General features: G+C 42.5%; 1 protein-coding gene and 1 pseudogene across 1 annotated transcript; both read left to right on the plus strand.

Annotated features, from left to right (window-relative positions):
* The first annotated feature begins 5,332 nt into the window (after window positions 1-5,332).
* Window positions 5,333-5,989, plus strand: LOC115922284 (balbiani ring protein 1-like). The gene has a single exon (XM_030980923.1). It carries the CDS (start codon window positions 5,333-5,335, stop codon window positions 5,987-5,989), a length of 657 nt encoding a protein of 218 aa, XP_030836783.1.
* Window positions 5,990-7,928: 1,939 nt separating this feature from the next.
* On the plus strand, window positions 7,929-12,265 carry LOC115922309 (annotated as a pseudogene).
* Window positions 12,266-12,297: the final 32 nt, after the last annotated feature.

Consider the following 12,297-nt stretch of genomic DNA (forward strand, 5'->3'; position numbering starts at 1 on the left):
AGGTACCGTGGACAGGTTTGCTAAGTTTTGTTTGGGATTGCGATACTTGAACAATGAACGTTCTTTTTTTAGGTTTCCTTGTAGGTTTCCTTGTTATTTCGTCTCATAGTTACAATATGTGTAATGTTCTTATCCGCTCACAGATGTCCCATCGCCATCTGGTACCGATATACACTTGTTGCTGAGCTCTTGTTTCTCATTTCAAATATTTGAACGGTGGTTCTCCCTTGTTTTCTCTGTTATGGTGTCATCCTGTCTATGGTTCTAAGGAACGGGCTGTCACAGTGTGTTTAAACAAGGATTTAAGGATGCCACGAGGTTCGTTGAAGAGAATGAGCCCTGGTGAAGAGGATGAGCCCCTGGCGATGCACGGGATATTGGAGTGACCCATGGGAACATGTGTCCCCAAAAGTTTCTTACAAATAAAATGATATTGGACTTTTTAAGATAAAAATATAAGTTCCTGTGGATGTTTGAATGTTGATTTGTGGTTACAAATTATAAACTGCACTCAACATGCTCATACTTCGGGTCTTGGTCCTTTCAGGCATCACATGTCTGGCACGAGGTGGCTTGGAGTATTTAGTTTACTCATTAAAAACCCCTGACACCTGAGACCTGACAACTATAACAAAAATATGAATGGACGAGTCCACTCATTCAAAAGTGAGAGAATCATAAATTTGAAGACATCCAAAAGTTAATGCTGCCCATTTTAACAAAACCTATATGATCTGAATTATGTATTTCGTGCTGACTTAAGATTCTGATGTTTGCACAATTATTGAGTGAAATTATTAAAGTTTTTCTTTCAACCTAAATGAGAGATCCCCTTCTGTGATAATCGACGAGTCCATTGACGTCATCGGGACCAAGTTTCGAAAACCCAGCTAAAAACAAAACCTCCCAAAATGTTTCCCCCTGGCATCGAAGTACCAAACACGATCAAATCAAATATACTTAGCCTGTCCCTATTTTAAAATTAGTAAATAAACAAAGTGTTTGAGTTTGAGCTGAGGATTTGGTTCGCTAGGGGAGTGGAGAGCTAATAAAAAGGGGATCCCGTTGGGGTCTTGAGTTAATCAAGCACTTGTCGGCTGGACAGGGAGAACAGAGCAGTTTCTCCGTCGTTTTTTCAAGACATCGGGTAAGTTACAATAGCAATTGTTATCTTTTTCTACAGCCCTTACATTTCATTTAAAATTGTTACACATAGTATCTAAACTTGAAAGAAAAAGGAACCCTCAAATCTCCCTCTTTTTCACAGCTTTTAAAAACTACATCGCAAAACATCGATACGTACACAGGAGAGAATAGTTCAGTAGCTTTTCAACATCGAAAACATATTTCCGATTATATTTATTGAGTTATGGCCAATTCAAAGTAAGCGCCCAGTTTTCAATCTGTCCACGGTCTCAATTGTCATTTGTCAGAAATGAAATGTATTTGGGGTGCAGGGTAGTTTTGGCTTTCTTTAATGTTTTATTCTTTCTTTCTATATTTGGGTTTCTGTTATTTTAATTTTTTGCAACAATGGCTATTTATCCTTTTGGAAGTAAAGGTAGTCCAGAAAAGGATTGTTTGGTTCACTTCTTAGATGTTACTTTGCTGCTTTGTCTCTGCCCTTTACTTGGTATAGCCTTTTCACAATGCAAGTTTCGAACAGTTTTTTATTGCGGCAGTCAAAATATCAGTTGCGTGGACAAAATGAAAGAGCGGCGCTTGTTTTCAATTGCCCGTAACTCAATCAATATTTACCCGAATGGAAAGAGTTTCGTTGTGAGAAAGCTAATGAACTATACTCTCTAAAGATGTATAGATGTTTGCGATGCATTTTTTTTTAAAGCTGTGAAATAAGAGGCGCTTTAAAGGATCGGTTTTTTTTTTTAAAGACATCCTGTATGTAAAGCAGAATATACCTGTTTTTGTTAATGTTGACCAACTGATCCTCATTAAAAAAAATCATTGGAATCGAAAGTGTTTTACCAAAGGGCAAATATTTTTTTGTTAGCCGGACTGCCATTTCTTAATACTCGAATGTGTAAAACATTCTTTTTTCAGTTGTATGGAAATTAAGATGATGTTGTTAAGTCCAACATTTCGCGCCATCCTTATAAGAAATGTATTGTTTTGTAGAGTTAGTATATTTTCCTCGATTTTCTTCACCAGATTACTTGAAATATTCAGTATGTATTTCCTCAAATAATCCCATAATTCGTTTGAGAAATTTCATGCGTATTTTTGGCATTGTGAGCTTCGCCTGTTGTAGCTCATTAGTGTTTTGCGCAACCGGAGCAACAATTGTTTTTAACAACATCTGAAACCGCTCAGAGAGGCCAGAAAAAAATATATATACTTGTGGTAACATTTTCGTCACGGCAGTTCGGTTTCGCTTTACTCATTGCACGGGTTTTTTTTTATTTGCAAACTAACACATAGGCGTACATGTACCAATCCTATTTTAAACTAACATGGTGTTTACGCATGCGTAGATGTACGGAATGCAAACCTGTCACAGGTACAACTTGTTCACGGTGCAGCCTGGAGAAAGTTGATAAGTTTGCGGCGTTCATAAACGTCAATTATTTTCCCCAATTCATATTGGCATATCATCGGCGCGTGTTTGTGTACCAAGATTCGGCTACAATTACATCATTAAACAACTTGAAATGACAACCGTATGTTTATTGCGTGTTTGGTAATGCCTCATGGTAGTTAATTGTCTAATGTGTTTGTATTCATTTCACATCACCCAAGAAAGTTGTAACTGTAACAAGCCAAGAATTTCATCAACTTATTAGATCTCCTAAAGGTTAATCAAATCAAAAGTCGCCTTTTTGTGAGTCGTGTGAGTTGAGTGTTCAATCCGATTGAACCAGTTTAGACGGAACTGCACGTTCAAAAATATCCACATTTGTCTTGCTTAAACTCCACCTTAGTCCTTACCAATTGCAACTAGAGCTACTATTGGTTTAAAACAAGCTATCGTATCTTCAGTGAGCAGTAGTTGGCGTAAAAAAAATTATCAACCAATAGTTTTGAGCGTTAGGCCTACAGTTTCTGAATTTGGATCGACCATACAGAAATATCGTTGTTTTTATTTTATCATAATTATTATTTATTTCTGGTAATGAAACGAATGATTCCTCAAAGTGACCTAGGTACTGTAGCTCAAAAGCCTGAAGTAACTTGTAAAGAGAAGACAATGAGAAGAAGTTACCGTTTTAGAGTGTAGAAGGAAAACCCCAGAAGAATATATCTGGGGGAAAACCGTCTAACCTATAGTTCAATAATGATTTTCAAACTTAATTTGCCACACAATCACTACCAATTGTGACTTTCGATTAAATTAACTATTTTTGGTATGGACTGGAACCCAATCCACACATTGGCCCAGGTGGGATTCGAACCTGGGTCACAACGGTGGAGCGAGAAAAGTGCCGCTGCGCCAACCTGACTTCCCTTCATATCAAGACCTTTCGCGCAGGAGTAGTTTTTAAAGTGTCTCATATTTAAAAAAAAAAAAAAAAAATGGAAAAGTTTAACAAATGAATGGACTGGAGCGGGGTTTGAACCTGCAACTTCCGTGTTACCGTTCCGGTGCTCTACCAACTGAGCTATCCAGCCCTATGTTTGTGGTTCCCCCAATTTGTCAATGTATTTGTTCATAATTACGACTCATATTCTAATAGTAGGCATAATTATCTCTCTCTAGAAAACACTCGGGATGATGAAGGTGATCCTTCTGGTAGGCGTGGCCTGCCTCTTCGTAGGCTGCCAGGCCAGACCGACCAAAGATAATGACGACATCCGTGATCTGATGGAGGAGTTGGTGAAAGCTGAACAAGAGGAGAAACTCCTGGAGAAACTGGCCGAGCTCGAAGGTAAGAGGGTTAAGAGCCACTTCACGTCAAAATTATAAACTCTCCGCCGACCCATTGCGGCTCTAAAATCAAGTCTGGTTGGCTAGTTTTTTCGCCATTAGAACGACAGTTTGTACTCGACGGTCAAACCATTTATTTTCACAAGTTCGTCATTGAAACATCAAAATAGCATTGTGACATCAAATAGCATTGTGAATGCCCCTTAACTAGAACACGTTGTGGACTATAAAATAATGTTGCTCATCAATTAATTTGCTTCCTCTTTTTCTTTCAGATGACGAGCGCCGCTTGCTGTTGAAAGAGTTGAAGGAGGCAGGCCTTAAGGAGGAGTTGATGGAGAAACTGGGCGAGCTTGAGGTTGAAAAGGGTAAGCATTATGACACAGTAACTTTTGGGGGCATTCATGTTGATCGGTCGATGCCTCAGTCCAAACGGAACTCTTTTCGAATCTTGGTTCAGTTGAGGTTGCTTTGAGGAACTCGCCAGTAAGATCCGGTGGGGAAAAGACAATCTTTAAGAGGATAGGGGGCTAAAGTTCACTTTGGGCTGATGCTTTGCATGATGGATAACTGCAACTTTCGAGGATTTCGTCATATGATAAACTTGCAGTACTCTACAAGAGGATTGTCTTCGTCAATAGCCAGAGGTTTAGATGTCTTTGAGAAGAAATGTGTCCTAGACACTTGGTGGACTGTTCTTAAAGTTCAACGATTAATTTGAGGGGCTTTTTACTATCTACTTTTACTATTTTTTTAATATTTACTTCCAGGAGACAAGTCTCAAGAGGGCGGCAAACCACCAAAGCCAGAGGAACGCCAAATGAAAGACAAGCAAGACGGACGCAAACCAATGGAGGGGAAAGGTGAAAAGGAGGCGGAGGACAGTGGACCACCACCCCAGAGGAACGCCAATTGAAAGACAAGCAAGATGGACGCAAACCAAAGGAGGGGAAAGGAGAAAAGGAGGAGGAGGAGGAGCAGAAGAGAGCCAGCGGATCTGCTCCAGAGGAGCGCAGTGAGGATCAGATGAAATGGTTGAGACCGATCTAGAGGAGGGCGGGCCGAGAGGGGACTATGATGATAGAAAGGAAAAAGCAGGGAAAGGGGGACAAAAAGAGGAAGACGAAGAGGGGCGCAAGCCACGCCCACCTAAGGGAACAAACCACCTCCCCCAGAGGGTGGCAAACGGCCACGCCCAGAAGAAGGAAGCGGAGATCTCCCAGACGAGCTGAGTGAGGATGAGATGCTTGAGCGTCTTGGGGAGCGCGGACTGAAAAGGGATGGGGAGGGAAAGAATGGCGGAAGCAAAGAAGAAAAATGGGAAAAAGAGATGGAAAAGTGGGAAAAAGAGATGGAAAAGTGGGAAAAGGAATGGGCGGAGAAAGAGGGTAAGAAGGGGAGGGTAGTGGAGATGAGCTGATGGCTTTGTTGAGCGTGAGTTGAGAGAGGATGCCGAGGGTAGAAAGGAGAAGGAGGAAGGAGAAGATGACCGCAAGCCACGCCCCACCTAAAGACAACCTACCACCTCCACCAGAGGGTGGAAAACGGCCACGCCCAGAAGATGGCAGCGAAGTAGATAGTAGTGGAGATGAGCTTGAAGGCTTTGACGAGCGTGAGTTGAGAGAGGATGCTGAGGGTAAAAAGGAGAAAGAGGAAGGGGACGATGACCGCAAGCCACGCCCACCCAAAGGCAACAGACCATCTCCCCCAGAGGGTGGCAAACGGCCTCGCCCAGAAGATGGCAGCGAAGTAGAGGGTAGTGGAGATGAGCTTGAAGGCTTTGACGAGCGTGAGTTGAGAGAGGATGCTGAGGGTAGAAAGGAGAAGGAGGAAGGGGAAGATGACCGTAAGCCACGCCCACCCAAAGGCAACAGACCATCTTCCCCAGAGGGTGGCAAACGGCCACGCCCAGAAGATGGCAGCGAAGTAGATGGTAGTGGAGATGAGCTTGAAGGCTTTGACGAGCGTGAGTTGAGAGAGGATGCTGAGGGTAAAAAGGAGAAAGAGGAAGGGGACGATGACCGCAAGCCACGCCCACCCAAAGGCAACAGACCATCTCCCCAGAGGGTGGCAAACGGCCTCGCCCAGAAGATGGCAGCGAAGTAGAGGGTAGTGGAGATGAGCTTGAAGGCTTTGACGAGCGTGAGTTGAGAGAGGATGCTGAGGGTAGAAAGGAGAAGGAGGAAGGGGAAGATGACCGTAAGCCACGCCCACCCAAAGGCAACAGACCATCTTCCCCAGAGGGTGGCAAACGGCCACGCCCAGAGATGGCAGCGAAGTAGATGGTAGTGGAGATGAGCTTGAAGGCTTTGACGAGCGTGAGTTGAGAGAGGATGCTGAGGGGAGAAAGGAGAAGGAGGAAGGGAAGATGACCGCAAGCCACGCCCACCTAAAGGCAAACGGCCACGCCCAGAAGAGGAGAGGAGTGGGGAAATTCCCGAAGACCTCCGTGAAAAACGCATGCTGGCTCGCTTGTACCAATACCTTGAGAACCATTAAAAACGGACGGAAAGTCTTAAGAAAGTCTACCTATATCATAAAGTTATAGCTTCTTTAACAGCTGCAGTAGATTATTCAGACTTGTAAATTACAATTTTTGGTGATCATAACATAAACCTTCTGTTTTGAAACAAGACGTTTAAAAAAAAAAGACTTTTAGAGTGTTACAGTCGGGCTATAACAGTTTGTCGTGCTTCAAGAAAGAAAGGAACTTGTAGATTTTAGGCGCTGTTTTCTTCGATATAAAATACCTGTACTTTCGGGTCGGTGTGTTACTTGTCATGAGCTCGATCGTGAGATGGATCGCGCCAGATTTCCGACACTGACAGTCGGTCCGTTCAAATTTAACTACATTTCGTGTTTCTTGGGTTTTGGCCCTTCACAAAGAAAACTTAAAGTTCATGAATGCAATGGCGTCAATTGCTTCTCAAAAGGAGGGAGGACTAACCTTGACGAGCACTCATGCGAGCGCAAAGCCCTAACGGCGTGGGGTTCGGGGCCCGCTTAAGGGCCACTACATTTTTTGGATTCTAGACGCTCGTGGTGCTATCTGAGGCAATTTCTGACCACATAGAACAAATGTTTTGAGCAAAAGATAGCAAACGATAACCTTTAGGCTACAATAGGCTACAAGTTTTATTTAGGGACGAAAAAAGTGGGGGGGGGACAAACGATATGATATCACCCCGCCCCCCTTTAAAAAAGTCCCCCACCGATTGACGCCCAGCTAGAGCATGAATGCACTTTTGCCACAGTTTTACACCATTATATTACTGGTTTGTCAACAAGATATCGCATTAATTGGACTCTTTGGTGAATAAAGATATCTCTGTCTTCCTGCATATAAACACATGTCTCAAATCTTGTAATTATTTTCTGTGTTCTGTACAAATTCAGGTATTCAACTTAAAACATGAACAGATATGCACGAGTGGTGGAAATGCATAATTATCTGAAAGTTCTGTTGTTAAAAAAATGGCACCTGAGTAACTCCGTCGATTGTGGAAAAATTGTCGAGGAAAGAATAGTGCATCCTTACGCGGCTTACGCCACTTGTAATAGTTCATCAAGGTCAGTTATTAATTGCAACAATGTTGAAAAGACAGAGAATCTTGGACTGAGCAACATTTCCAATTTTGTTAGAAATTACTTTGAAAATGCACTCGACTCTCCACAGACTTTGTACGCACCAAAAAGTGGCGTGGATACTTTTTTGTGTACATTCTTTCTGATTTCGAAGATGAACCACCTACATAATGCTGAACCCCATAATGCTGAAAGTGGCAAGGTTTTTAATGAATAATTTGGACAGAAGGGGAGCCACAGCTGGAGACAAAGTCATGATTTCGTAAACTGAGCAAGTTTCAATCATGGATTGTAAACAGCGCCACCTATCGAATAGTGTCCAGTCTGGTTCCTCGGAAATTTATTTCCAAATATGAGATAGTAAATGTAAGTCTGGGTGCCAGTCTTATTAGGTACACGTCGATTTTTGTTGGAAGTCTCTCCACAATCGAGGGGGAAAATGATTGAATTTTCGCCTAAAATGTTGCAATATTTTGTTGCAGTATTTTTAATAAGTATCCTAGGGACATGTTGGTGTATAGAGCATGATTTAACAGTCGTCGTCCCGGCTGGCAGAAGAGAATGCTTTCATCAACGCATCAAAGAACAGAAAACCTTGGATTTCGAATTTCAGGTGTGTGTGTGTCAAAAAATAAATAGATAAACGTGCGAGTTCGGCCAATGTCAATGATGTATTTGGCGATCGTGTAGTATAGGGCCCCTCTTTAGTTTGATCAAATATAAAGTACAGTCAAGGGTTTTTTTTATCATTAAAAAAGAATTTTTCAAGCCTAAGCAGGCTCTGTTGTAGGCTTACATGGTTTGTAATTTGAACAGTTTTTTGGGGGGTAGAAAACTAGAAATTGGGATTTTCGTACTACTGTTGCATGTTGGTGCTTCGTACACGGTATATCGTGGTTATCACCATTTTATTTTCGTGTTATGTTTTGTTGTCATCGTAATTTTACCCCAAATTTCCCTGACAAATTCAAAACCCTGCTCTCTACACATGCTACATGCTCTACATACCTGCTTATTCTTACTCTTAATGCCCCCAACTAGTTTTGAAGTCAAGTTAGTCAACTAAATTAGAATGAATTTTGTTCTCCAGGGAACAGGGCCTAGTACTTACATGATCACCTTTTATTTGCACCAGCATGTTTGGGGCAGAAAACATTCCAATTCCCCCTTTTAAAGGGAATATACAACATTTGCAAACATCGAAAAATAAAACTACCAAGTTTTTGCGAAATACCTTAATAGGACGTTGGTAAATGACGGTCTAAAGCATCCTGTAAAATTATGGCACCTGGTATACTGTCATTTTCAAGAAAAGTGGTATTTTTGTATCAATTTCCAACGCTGATCGGCCGATCAGCGTTGGAAACAACTGGCTTTTTTTCAAATACTGGCCCCAATTGACTATTGCACTTGTTTGCAATCGATTACAAACCTATGAACGGGTACGAGCCAGCTAGACTGGTTCCCTGACCTTACAATTCCCCAATGTATGTAAACTGCTCTGTTTCCTCTTATATGGAGTCAGGGAACCAGACTACAGGTAAATGATCGTTTTTCTCGGTTTTTATAGCATTTTCGAACCCAAAACCTCCAAAAAGTCAGTGTAACTATATTTGCTTTATATTTCCAATCCCCCAATTCCATCCATTTCTGAAAATTACAGCAAAAGCAAATGATGTATATTCCCTTTAAAGAAGCTAAAGTTTAAGAACATTTCTGATTTGTACACAACAAAATTCTTGTTGGCTTTCTGTCATGTCTTTGGGCTGAAGTGATTTTGTGTTAGTCGGGGCTAGCCCCACTAGTGTGGCCGTCGGTATGCTGCGCTGAACCTAAGGCCACACACCATGGTCCGCGCACTACTGAGGACGTTTTCATAAAATTTGCAGGGAATTTCTTACATATGGTTGTATTCTATGATGTCCCATCTATCACTTCTGGGATGCTTAGGTGTAATGATGTTCAATTTCCGAGATATTCTTGAATCTTTCTGGAGCCCATATGCACTCGTGAAACGTCCGGTGATGGCAGCGATTTTGAATGTGACAAGAGATGACCTCAAGCTGTGACGTCGCGTTTATGCAAATTGCTTGTTGAGCGAGGGCGCGAGTTGCAAATGCGACGGCTGTTTCCTGTACCATGCATTTATCCGTCTGGGGGCCACGTGCACTGATCTCTATTCAGGATCTACGGCACAGGAAACAGCCGTCACATTTGCAACTCGCGCCCTCGCTCGACAAGCAATTTGCATAAACGCGACGTCACAGCTTGAGGTCATCTCTTGTCACATTCAAAGTGGCTGCCATCACCGGACGTTTCACGAGTGCATATGGGCTCCAGAAAGATTCAAGAATATCTCGGAAAATTGAACATCATTACACCTAAGCATCCCAGAAGTGATAGATGGGACATCGTAGAATACAACCATATGTAAGAAATTCCCTGCAAATTTTATGAAAACGTCCTCAGTAGTGCGCGGACCATGGTGTGTGGCCTTAGGTTCAGCGCAGCATACCGACGGCCACACTAGTGGGGCTAAGTCGGGGCATGATGTGGAAGGCCATTTAATTTTAGAATAGGTGGGGCAGGCTGTTCATCTTTTTCATCAGTTGCTATGTGTTACCAAAAATATTTCCAGATGTCCGCGCCCACCTAAATATATTGGAAAATAAACCACTTTTTTCTTTGACTTTATTTGCAGGTCATTGAAGGGGGAGACATGGATATAAATTTTATACTGAGATCACCGACGAATAAAGCGCTGCCACTGAAGCACGCAAACAAGAAGGAATTTACACGTAAGCGCCTCATTTGGATTAAAAAAAAACAAGAGCATGGGGAGAGAGAAGACAACATTAGCTGAGAGAAAAGAATAATCCCTTGTCCTTTTTAAAAGTTAGGCCAAGTAAGGAAAAAACATGTTAGCGTCCTGCTTTTAAAAAAAAAAAAGGAGACATTTTTTTTTGTCCTACCAAAATGGCCACCCGAACTGGGCTTTTTTTTCAAGATGGCCGCCAACTTTTTTTTTATAAATGGCTGCCACTTGGACTAAGGAATGACATACCAGCTTTGTATGGGCTAGATGCAACAGACGAAGAGGCCAAAATGATGTCACTGTTTACAATTTATCATTTGTTCATGTTTTTAAAACAACACAAAAAAGGAGGCGGCCTCCAAAAAGGAAGCGGGCGGGATGCTAAACATGTTTTTTAAAATTTTGCCTGAATCATTTTTTTTTTTTGATATTTGACTGTGGGAGCTTGTTTAATTTTGCAATTTTTTTTGTAAATTTTGTTTCAGCTTTGGCACTCATGAAACTGGAGATTACCTCTTTGTTTGATAACTCCTTCAGTCGAATGACGGAGAAGGTGAGAAAATAATTCCCGTAAACATCATATAGTAAAACTAGTCTGAAAATTGTGGACTCTCAATACTGCCATAATTTATGCGAGTCCAAAACTTAAGATAGTCCCAAAAACATGTAATACAAGAAAATAGACTGGCACATGAAACAACCAGTCAACACCCCTTTAGTACTGCATCAATCAATTATGTCAAAAGAAAGATCCGGTACCCAGTCTCTATTCTACACACTCCCAATAGTCATGCCACCAGAATACTGAAAGATCAATCTTCTCAAAAAGTTGGACATGTACCAGTCTAGTCTTAGGCTTCAAATTGAAATCACATGGCTTCACTCTCAGGTGCAAAATGTTTACGTCTCCTTTAAAAAAATGAGATCTCAAAGTTGGTTGTTGAAATAGTGAGGACCTTGTCTTTGCCTCATAAAAAATTTGGAGAATTTTATTGGCTAAAGAGGGAGTAAAGTTGGCCTGATTTTGTTTGCATGTTTTCTGCACTTAAAGGTCTAGTCTGAAGTAAAACCATTTTCACTGTAATATCTAGAGCTATTGGAATGTTCTCGGTCATTTTACTAGGCAATGTAGTATTTGTCACTATTCATTTGGATAGCTTTTATCATTTGGAACTGATGGCATACTGAATTGATCACATTCTGTTGTCAAATAATAGTCTCAGTGTTCCATCGGGTTAAGTTGATGAACAAATTGATACGTTTTCTTGATAGCTGGTGTATTTTGACCTTGCCTTGGATTATGATGACGAGGATGAAGAATTAAGGAAACCTCCATGGATGGATATGATGACTGGGACGGGGGAGGAACCGACACAATGGAAGTACGACTTGAAGAAATCCAGGTGAGGCAGTAGTTCTATTGGAAGGGGAGGGGCAAGGAGGGGGCGCTGCTGGAAGGCCCCTCCTGATGGCCCGCCCCCAGGAGGCCATTCCTGCAGAAGGTCCCGCCCACTGCAGGCCCCCATTATGGCCCCTCCTCTAATGATCCCTCCGCCTGAGGGTTTCCTCCCTGAAAGACCCTCCCAATATGCGCCTCCACATGGCTCCCTCCCCTAAAGGCCCCTTCTTACTGAAGCCCTCCCCTTAAAGCCCCTCCCCCTGAAGGCCCCTCCCCAGTAGGCCGCGCTAGAATGCCTTCCCCTTGAAGCCCGTCCCTGAAGGCCCCTCCCCCGGATGACCCTCCCCGGAGATGACCCCTCCTTTACAATGTTTATTCCTTCTTTTCAGACGTCCCTAGGCATTGTCCGCGACAACTTACACAAATCAGTCCAGACGCAGAGCGTCTGTTGCGCAACGTGGGAGTTCCGAGACCGCTACCTCGCCGAGCGGAACTACGAGCGGTCTCGTTCTGGTCCATACTGACCACCGTCGTCATGATGAGCACTTTCGTGATCCAGGTCTCATGATACGGAGTCTGTTTGGCAATCGCACCGGGGGAAAGACCGAGACCAAG

The sequence above is a fragment of the Strongylocentrotus purpuratus genome, unplaced genomic scaffold, assembly GCF_000002235.5.
Source record: "Strongylocentrotus purpuratus isolate Spur 01 unplaced genomic scaffold, Spur_5.0 spur5_contig_216, whole genome shotgun sequence".
Lineage (NCBI taxonomy): Eukaryota > Metazoa > Echinodermata > Echinoidea > Camarodonta > Strongylocentrotidae > Strongylocentrotus > Strongylocentrotus purpuratus.